At 38.5% G+C, this 10,804-nt stretch overlaps 1 protein-coding gene across 1 annotated transcript; it reads right to left on the minus strand.

Annotated features, from left to right (window-relative positions):
• Window positions 1–452: 452 nt before the first annotated feature.
• On the minus strand, window positions 453–10,078 carry RBM24 (RNA binding motif protein 24). Its single transcript, XM_072411648.1, has 4 exons — window positions 9,676–10,078; window positions 7,805–7,928; window positions 7,488–7,542; window positions 453–2,481 (listed from the first exon to the last, which is right to left on the minus strand). The coding sequence occupies exons 1-4, from the start codon at window positions 9,841–9,843 to the stop codon at window positions 2,145–2,147; spliced, it is 684 nt and encodes a 227-aa protein (XP_072267749.1). The 5' UTR covers window positions 9,844–10,078; the 3' UTR covers window positions 453–2,144.
• Between the last annotated feature and the right edge of the window lie 726 nt (window positions 10,079–10,804).

Here is a 10,804-nt window from a genome sequence, read left to right on the forward strand (position 1 = left end):
ACAAAATTAATTGATACCTTTTACATACACTTTAAACCAAAAGACAGCAAGTGGAGGATGTGCAGTTAAGTCTTGAAATGCTATATGTTCACTTTGTGTCTAGTCAGAGCAATGCAGTTGATTAAAAAAAGACTGCAATATTGGTTCTCTCTGCACAAGTCTTCTGTATTTTCTCTGCTCATTTCCACAAATTTTATTTTACTCACCAACAGCCAACATTAAAACAGATCTTTTTACCAATGGGACCGATTTAATAAACAAGTTCTGGATCTTCACTCAGATTGAATACATGTTCTTTTTAAATACCCAGTCATGTGCATATGAAGTGAAGACCAATTGCTTTACTAAATGCAATTTCAGTTTCTTTATAGACGTCTAAAATCATCACGTATAGATTTTTATACACATACATACGCATGCAGCGCTCAACAAATTACAATGCAACAAAAAGATATTTTTATTGTATTTAATACAAGTGAAATTAGATCTTAACTGTTATAAAGCAACATAATGAATAAATAATAATATGCATGGAGATTCTTGTCTACAGTTACATAACACTGGCTAGTATTTTGAATACTTAAAAAGAAATCCAGTGACATTTAGACAAATGTCCATAAAATGCTGTCTTCTTCCCTTGTATGAAATAGTTCAAGTATAAAAACCCATTACAGTGTAAAATATTCATGTTTAAGTCAAGAATAAAAATTGCCAAGTATTGCAGTTTTACAAGTCACTGTATAAAGCAGCACTTTTCTAAGAAAAAAAATGATAGACAATATCCTACATACAAATGAAATGTACTGTATAATATACTGCTTAAAGAGGTCTTCATTGAATGAATGGAAAAAAAAAATCTACTTATGTATGTAAAATCCTAAAGTGTTATGGTAGGGATATTCTTATTACACAGTGCATATTCAAAATTTAAATAAATCCAAGTCAACTTTCAGTTGAATAGATTAATATTTACTACATCTAAACTTACTTAAATAATTTACCATGAGATGAATACATAAGTCTTTAACGCATCTAAAGTTCCCTTCTTTAGTGCGCACCATAGTAAAACTATCAAAATAAATAAATACCTTTCTTTCAATAAACATTACAAGTAAGGCACAGTACAATCCATGTTATTATTTAACCCTTTAAGAACTGCAACTGAAAAGTTGTACCTAACTTATATAATTGTTTTTTAAATACTTTAAACTGAAGGGAGGGAAAAAAAAAAAAAAACTGAAAAAAAAAATCACCTACAACTTAAACATGGGGAGCTTTTTCTTTCTAAAAAAGCAGTTCTTAAAAGGGTTAACCTCTGCAAGTATCTTCCTGTTGTCATTCACAAGCTATGAATAGGTGTAATAAATAGAAGACCATGGTAGTAAGGGGCTGATCCTATTTCAGAATCAGAATAGCTGACACCAGCAGTTAAGAGTTTCCCAAAAGCGAAACAGGATGGGGAGAGGGATTAGAATGTGACAAGCTCATCAAATACGCACAAGTGATGTGTGCTCTCCAGAACGGTCTGTTATTGATTGTCTGTACAGCTGTTGCACCCGTTCATTCCGCATCACTTGTTCCATAGTTCCACTTATATAGAGGATAGATGAGAAAATAGCTTTGGTGCCTATCCATCGTCATGTGACCAGTTGGCCGTGGGCCTCCAACGTATTGATGCTAAATGCAAGTTTCTCACCTACACATTTCAGTTGGTCAGTGTACGAGAGGTACATGCATTTTGTGCTTTGAACACATTGCTTTGTACAGGCTACATATTGCTGATTGATATTTCCCTGGTTTGAACATTTGTAAAAGGAGGAAAAAATATATTGTTTTTTTTCAGATTAATAAAAGGCAGTTTTTCTTCCCTGATGTAAAAATATATTCTTTATAGTTTATAAATTCTGACATCTTTTCAGGAAAACAAACCACAGGAGTTCCTTAATGCCTGAACCACACCTCCTAAAGAAAGCTGGATGTATACTACATACAGAAGCTGGAATACTGTTATATTTCTCTCCAGAAGCAGTCCTTTTATCCTTAAAGCCACAGAGCCTAATTTGATATGGTCTCATCTATAGAAACTGGAAGGCAGAAAACAAAAAGAAAAATAGTCGTTGAGAGCTTCTTCAAAAGTCTAAGTGCTACTGCATTCGGTCAGCCTGCAGCTGCTGGGGCTGGTATTGGCCAAAGGCAGCAGCAGCCGCTGCAGCAGTTCCTGGAGCTGCAGCAGTAAGTGGCTGCTGGACTGCGTAGCCATAGCCTGCGGTGGTCACATATCCTGTAGCAGCTGGAGAAGCCGCATAGGGGTATTGATCGTAGGCAGCAGCGGCAGCGGCGGCAGCAGCAGAATACTGGGCATAGGCAGCTCCTGTATAATCAATATACGGACTTGTAGATGTGGCAGCTGTAGGTTGCACATGTGGAATTACCACTCCTGGTTGCACAAAAGCATGGGGGTACACGTAATGTGCTGGGATCCTGTGGGAACAAAAGACAAAAGTGATTAGTTAGGAAAAACACAAGGTTCAAAAGAATAGTTCTGCTATGAGTTCATCAATTAACCCAAAAATCAAATTTAGTTGTTATTTTGTGCATAGGGTTGCCACAATAGAAAGATTTACAATCACTATAAAATAAAACAGAAGAAAAATACTCACTTTCAGTTTACGCCTTTCTACTTTTTTTTTCTTTAGATAATTTAGATGTTCAATAAATTATTAGACTTTCAGCACCTTTACAAGTTGTTTTTTTATCTGATAGTTAACAAGTAAAAATGTCCAAAAAGTGAAGTGATGTTAAATGTTGTCAATATTTTATTGACATCTAGCTATTTATCGTGGCAACCCTACCAGAGGTACTCTGCAGACTCAGCACACATTAATCTCTGCAACCTTAGTCACCCTTAAATTAAAAAAAAAGAAAAAAAAAATTGCAGGCGAAATAAACAAAAAAAATTAAAAACAAAAAACTTAAGTGGTGGAAGACACAGCAGAGTCACACATTCAAAACAGTGCAGAAAACATTTACGATGCTGTAGTGTTGAAGCTTTTCAGATGCTATGCCACACTCCATAGCATAAGGTTTCAAGTATGTGTGCATCACACTGTTACAAAGATGTAAAGGTTGAATTAAATACCCGTCAACTAAACATCCAGTTTCGATTCAGTTGGTCTACTTCTCATTCAGACAAACAAGTAATAGGAGTATTTGTGAGGGTAATTATAGAAACCTAGGGTTAGACAAAAACACCTATGTAGTTTAACGCATAGAACATATTTTATATTTATTGGCTTAAAAAAAAAAAAAATTATAATAGATGAAGTTGCTGATAATAGCTAAAGAATTATCCCATTGGGAACCATTGAGCCAATTTGTTTTGCATTAACTTGTTTCTTCACTCCATATTTTTAAAAACCAAAAAGGAGAACTCTGTAAAGTTGTGAGAAGAATCTTATCACCACTCTGTTTAGCCCTCTATCATTGTAGCCTAGCATTCTATTCTAGATGTACCGAAATACATTAGGATTACATAAACCTATGAAGACAAGTAACCGACGGACATAAGGGGGAGGCACAAACTTTTTTAATAATTTTAAATTGGATTTTTTAAAGTTTTAAATAGATTTTCCTTGCAACCTTAAAAGGCCCACTGGCTCAAATTCTGCAGTAAATTTGGATTTGAAAAACTGAGTCAGCCAATGCTTGATGCTCCCTACACAGTTTTGTATGGTAAAAGGGGCACTAAATGTATCTAGTATCAAGTATCTAGGTACATGTCAATAAAATCATAAAAGTAGCCCATATATATTTGTATTCTTCCGGTTCCTTTACAGATTCACCTCCTTATAATGATTATCTGCTCATTTGTCTCTTCAGTCTCTCACTATTTCCCCAGAGTGAATTGTGTGTTTGTATGTGATCCCTTTCTATCTAGGCCATATATTAAAATCACTGCACAGCTGACAGACCACTAGGGCATACAGTAGCAGACAGGTCTGGTCCACTAACAAAACTCTCCTCTGAACCAAAACATACTAAGAATGGCCGATCACAGTTTCTTTTTTTTTTGCCAATATTAGAGATGGCATTTTGAAGCCTTTGAAATGGCTGACAAAAAGGAGACAAGGAGCAGGTGCAAGTCTGTTTAGCAGAAAGGACCACAATGAGGTACAGGACAATGACTGGTATTGCCTCAGACTACAAGCTGCATTTTATTACTGAGCCTCACCTCATGCCATGCATCTTGAGCCAAGAAACATTGTGTTACAATTTCACTAATGTGATCTGTTGAACTTTCTCAAACCAAGTTACTAAATTCCAGAAAGTATGAGTGTAAAACTCTGCACAATATAGAGCAAGAACAATCTAAAGGGTTCAGTCAAAAACTCTAGAATTATAGTAACCCCCCTTCCCCCCCACTTTTTATAACTACAAAAAAAAAAAATTACATTTACATACAAGTGTACAAATTTAAAACAATTAAAATTATATCTACCAAGTGCTCTTTAAAATGAAGAAAGTGCAAACAAAGGAGGTATATAGTATAACTCAAAGGAATATAAATAGTTATGCTCAGATAAATAAACATTAAACAAGACAGCTATGTAAAATGAAAAATGTATTAAAATAATTTACTGCTGTATGTGGGGCTTCTATCAAACGCCAACGATAAGTTAACCTGTGACCAGAATTACTTTCTGTGGTCATCTGCAAACCCTACGTAGCCCATTTTCTAACACACATCATTTATGTGGTTACCAAAACTGAATGGCTGCAGTCTTGGATTCAGGCATCTGAAAGTAGGTGCACTGTTTACAATTAGGATATTTAGAGTTTTGTTTATAATAAAAAGGTAATATTTCAGCCTTATTTTTCTTGTTGCACAATTTAGTCTCTAATCCTATACTTAAATTTTGCACTATGATTTCACTACACACCAAGTGTCTCAAAGTATGCATAAGAATATGCAACATTTCAAATCAAGCCTGTCTCATTTCCTGGCAATGTCCATCATCATCCTCATCTAACTCCTTCCTACACAGTCTTACTTGTACCTGGCATGCCCCCCTTTGGATTCCTGTTCTTTGTATCAAAGAGGCTCAGACTCATGTGTGGACATTACCATAGGGTGGTACTTTCTATTGACCACATACATCACCCTGGGGAGCCCTACCCACCAGCCATGACCTTCCTGTATTGAATAGCAAACGACAAAGATTTGACAATTTCACTTGGCCTAGAATAAGGTAAATATTGAAAACAAGCATTTTATTTAATTATTTATTTATAATGTTACAAGGGGGGGGGGAGGGAGAATCAGAGAAGGCAGAATAGTAAACTCCATCTTTTAGGCAAATAATGCACAAAGAGCAATTATCTACATGGTTTAGCTTTCACTGGTCCCAAGTCAGAAAATCATCACTGCACTACCTTGAAAAATAAGCTAATTTATTGCTTAATGATCAAAGCCAATGTTTCTGTCAGCTACATGCCAAATTAATATTACTACTAAACAAAATGTATCCAGCACCAACATATTACAAAGCAATGTACAATAAAAAAAAAAAAAAAAAAAAAGGGCTTTATACTAACTTGCTTGTTATTAGGTTGCCAATTATTGCCATCTAGGCTCTTTGTATGCATACAACCTATTGTAGGATTTATAGTTAAATTAGGGCAGACAAGCTGGTAGGCTGCTATACATTAGCTTCACACTAGTCACCATGAATAAACCACTTGGCATTGAATGATAAACTAAAACTTTGTGAGCCTTTAAATACCCTTCATCCAGCCCCTGCTCAGCACTCTATGATTGACAGGGTATGCTGCATTTGAGCTATTTTTGAACCACCATATGAGAAGGGGTGAGGAGTGTAAAATGTCTTTATATGGCCAAGGGAAACACTGAGTAGTAATGAAAGCCATGACATGTTACCTAGATAAAAGATTTCCATTCAGAATAAATACTGGTTTGTCACATGTGATAATAATGATAGGCTAAAGAGGACAATGTTATTACAAATCAAACTCATCTGAATATTTGCCCGGTCTCATGGGCACACAGTCAGTTATTAAAAAAAGCCAAATGGTATGTGCACTATGAAGTTAGTTAGCAAACTTTAAAAAGATTTCTCAGCTAAACTTCTGAAACTGATCAGAGCACAAAGATTGCATACATATTTGTGTATGCACATTCCCACTAGTTTTTTTTTTTTTTAAATGCAAAAAAAGGGAAGTTAGTCTAGTGCAGGCAATACTGCATTTTATAATTGCTTGAAGTACAAAATGATTGGAGGGCGGGGCTTGTGTACTGCCAATTACTTAATGTCATGATTGCCAAAAATGATGCCACATGGCTATGGCAGATTATGGTATTTGGGAAACTAAGGCAGCCAAAATAAAAATGAATGAGAGAAGCATAAAAAGTTAAATTACACTGTACCACAATTACCACCCTGAATTAAAAAGAGATAAAACCCCACTAGTCTCTAAGTTTCAAGAATGGGGATATGCTATCATAAAATGCTGACTAACATGAAAGAAAACAAAATTAGAAAGCCCAGTGAACACATGGTTAATAAAAGAACCAAACAAAAATAAAAAGTGTAGCATGCAAGCTAAATCGCTCAAAGTAAATGTCACACCAATAAATATATCAAATCACTACAATGTGGTTAAAAAAAAAAAAAAAGTCACAAGCTGCAACTTTATAGCAGGAGCCAAAAATGGGCCCTTGGCTACCCAAAGCAAAGTCAACACTCCTCAACAAAAAAAAACACAAGTCAAGGCTCCCTCCCAACCCCAAAATACAAAATTCACCAGGGCTGGAAGAAAAAAAAAATAAAAATAAAACAAAAAGGCACACAGTTTAGCTGTGAAAAAAACACTTCATTGCCATCATTAAAAAGGCACACAAAACTAGGAGCTAAATATTCACTTTAAAGAAAATAAAACCAACCAACCAACATACATGCATCTTTAATCACCATTTAGCTTGTTTTCTGAGTCTACTGGTAACACAGATTAATTCCATACAGAACTATTCCATTTCTTATCATCAAATTCTTGTCATCAGTTATCTTAACTGTAATCGACCCCTGTCAGATTAGAAAGAGATAGATAACATTGAGTGACACTATACATAATTGGTGTGCACAGGTGTCCTTCTACAGGAACAAGACCCCATAGGATTTCTTACAAAAAGTGATGGGAACAGCCATAAGGGGTTAACCCTTAGAGATGACAAATTGTGCAAGTTAGTAGTAAAACATTTTGTGGAAAAGGTAAAGCAACATTTCTGCACACTTCCTGGTACTTTACAGATGGTATTTTATCATACTGACAAAAGAGGCGCTTCTGATCCGACGTATTACCTACAAAGGCAGATGTGTTCTATTAAAAAACAATGGCAGTGCCATCACCTTGTGTACACTTTCCATGCTACATGAGTATTTGGTGCCAAAAAACACAGGGCAATAACTTACCCAAAAGGCCTCTGTATAAGTGCTGGGTGAATCTGTTGAACCCCAAATGCAAAACCTAAAAAAATAAAAATAATTTCAGCTATTATATGTAGAATAAAGAAATACAAGCTGCACCTAAAACACATTTCTGAACATATAAGCTGGCCATGCACACTGAAAACAAAAAAAGCATTGTATACTGCCCATTTGGTTTACCAACTACTCTACAGTATAAAGACTTCCATGACAAGTATGTTAGGCAAGTATTTAAACTACATTGTATTAGATATAACAAAATGTGTGCAGGCAGCTTTAGTATAAACAGAAAATCCCTATACCTGGCTGCATTATGCGGGGCTTGGCTCCCAAGTAGGCAAGGTTCACATTAGCTTTCCTCCCATCAATTATTGGATTTGGATCCTTACATGCTCTTTCCGCAGCAGCTCGGTCAGCCATTGTAACCTATAACACAGAGATATGAATTAATGATATGAAAAGAAAAATAGTACAGTATTACAGTCCTACGGCACAGAACATATCAATACGATTTACTCATATCCATATAAACATGTCCATTATCATTTCCAGGAATTTGTTCTAATAAACCGGGGTTTATGTTCTCTTAAGCTTTATAGCGCTTGAATGCTCATCATAAATGCAACTCAAGAAAGACTCTGTCAAAAATTCATTGTACATGGAAAATGACCTTTCAAGTACAGTTGCAGTTTCACTTTTAACATGTGAAATGCATCTGCTATCTAAAGCTTTTTATCAAGGGACAGCAGAAAGACGACAACCATTTGACTTGTATAGACAGCACGGGCTTGCACGTTCACAAAAAGGCACTTGGTGGTATGATAAAGTCTATTGCTACGGAAAACAATTTAGAAAGCTGAATCCCAGGACTAGGAGACGGACAAAACAAACGCCAGCCGGTCCTGCTGCCATATATATTAAAGAATAATATTGGATATGATTAATATCTTTGGTTTTTTATGACTGACTACATGAACAGTGACATAACAGTTTATGTAAAGGATGTTTTTAGAGTTACTGGATTATATTTATGTTGTGAATGATCCCCAACAAGCAACTTTGGGTCACTGGAAACCGGCAACCCTGGGACATCAAACCTGGTCAAACTTCCTGTACAGAAGAATATTACAATGCTACAAACCAGTGTAGAGAATTTATATTTTCCACTTGCCACTTGTGCAGAGAGAACACACAATACCGGTGTGTAACAAGAATATAAAACGCAAGAGTAGAACCCCCCGCACCTACTGCATTGCTTCAGGGCACAGGCTGGATTTAGGGAGGGTTTCTACAGGTGCTTCCCTGCAATTGTTGGCTCCAACAGCCATGTAGGTGAAGTGGGTGGGGAGTTATGTAGTCTGGGCTACTTTCCATATCCACAATTAGTTTCTGTTTGACCTGGGGCTGTTCACAAGACTCTTCCACCTGTTGTAATCTCTTAGCAGCCCTACCTGATTTGACATCAAAGATCTGGAAGCCATCACATGATCAGACTTTGTGCAAGTACAATGCTGGTGTCCAGGCCACTACAAGAACAACACAGCCTGATAATAGGGAAGCTGGAATATTTAACCCTCAGTATACAAGGCAGGACTTTTTATTCCTTCTGAGAATATCAGCTACAATGAAACATGAATGGATGCTGTAGTTACAGATGATAAAATGCCTTGTGTTTACCAATGACACAGCGATCACAACAGCAAGGCATGATTTGTGCATTCAGGATGAGGGCACACAGGAAATTCTAGTACAGGATCAGTGGCTGATAATGTCTGGCAATTACAGGGATACAATACAGATTGTGCAGTCAGTAATGATTGCTCCTCTATATGTATGGGCCACTAAGGATAGCAGGTGATTACAGTAGCACCATCCCAGCAGGATACAATGCAAGAAAAGGAATTACAACACCCAAATATTATATTTGAAGGTAATTATTCATCAATATTCTACTAAAGCTTATGAAGCACTAACCCCATCAGATCATCTCCCTGCATACATGTTTGGAATAATTCACTGCAACCAAAACAATAATCTTCAATAATCAGGCTGAATGTAACATTTGCCGAGGCAGTGGGGGCCCAGGGATCGTTCTCACCGCCCCTACAGCCACCATGACATTACAACAGTGCAGCGAGAATATACTCCTAGCTAGAGAGTGCCCACAACTTACAAAGCCATAACCTCTGGATTTGCCGGTCTGCCGGTCAGTGATGACCACTGCCTCCTCTATGTCCCCGAACACCTCGAAGTATTTCCTGAGGCTGGAGTCGGTGGTGTGGTAGGGTAGCCCCCCTACGAAGATTTTGGTGTAGGTGGTATCCTTCTGGGTGGTGTGCATCTTCTGGGGTGTCGCCTCCCTGTAGCCTGCTCTGCACACACCTCCCTTCTCAGGAGACGCTCAAACTCATACACACAGCGGCACTTCCCTTTGTGCTGGCTGCACACGGCCGCGTACCGGAGCCGGGCTCTATGAGGTAGTTGTCAGGGCTGCTGGAGGACTCGGCAAGGTGTCCTGCACTCCTCTATCAGACTAATACCGCCAGCCCCGCTCTTACACACTGACTGCCCCTCTCTCTCATCCCTTTGCATTATGAGCGCCCGGCCGGGCTGGGGGCTCCTCCTCTGAAAGGGGCGGGATATAACCACCCGAAGCCGCCCATTGGCTGTCTGTGCACCTGCTGCAAATTTTCCTCAGGCGGGCAGCTGCTCGCAACAGCTGGATATGTGTGAGGGCCCCCCCTATTGTCTCCGGGCGGGGAGGGGGGATCTGGTTACCCGCAGCGCGTGTGGTGAGCTGGTCGGGCTGCTGCCGCTCACCTCCCCGGGAGGCTTCCATTCAAATCACATGCTAATTATCAGACAATTACAGTATTACACAGACATCGCACCAACATCACACCAACAGGAGTCCCCTCACCGCACACCCGGTATCTGCTCACTGCGCTCGTAGAAAAGTGCAAATAATAATAATGGCTTCTATCACAATTACCAGCACCAACATTTTTATATAGAAGAGGCCACAGGACAGCAGCCATGAGAAAAGTGCCCTGCACTCCTCCTGAACATGGGCTGGGAAAGGCTAGGTGGGCCAAGCTGACCTGGTGCACAGTCTGGGGGCAATACACCCTCAGGGGGTCAACTATTACAGCCTCAGGGGCCAGGTATAGGAGTAAGGTATTACACCCTCAGGGGGTCAGGTAGATGAGTCAGGTATTACACCCACAGGGGTCAGGTAAAGGAGTCAGCTATTACACCCTCAGGGGGTCAGGTATAGGAGTCAGGTATTGCACCCTCAGGGG

This window comes from Pyxicephalus adspersus, chromosome 5 (assembly GCF_032062135.1).
Source record: "Pyxicephalus adspersus chromosome 5, UCB_Pads_2.0, whole genome shotgun sequence".
NCBI lineage: Eukaryota > Metazoa > Chordata > Amphibia > Anura > Pyxicephalidae > Pyxicephalus > Pyxicephalus adspersus.

Excerpts from the sequence above, each read along its gene's own strand:
- RBM24 (XM_072411648.1), bottom strand. The coding sequence starts at position 9,843 with ATGCACACCACCCAGAAGGATACCACCTACACCAAAATCTTCGTAGGG. Across the intron at positions 7,929-9,675 it reads AATCCAGAGGTTATGGCTTT|GTTACAATGGCTGACCGAGC; the intron begins GTAAGTTGTGGG and ends TCTGTGTTATAG. Across the intron at positions 2,482-7,487 it reads CTTATACAGAGGCCTTTTGG|GATCCCAGCACATTACGTGT; the intron begins GTAAGTTATTGC and ends TTGTTCCCACAG.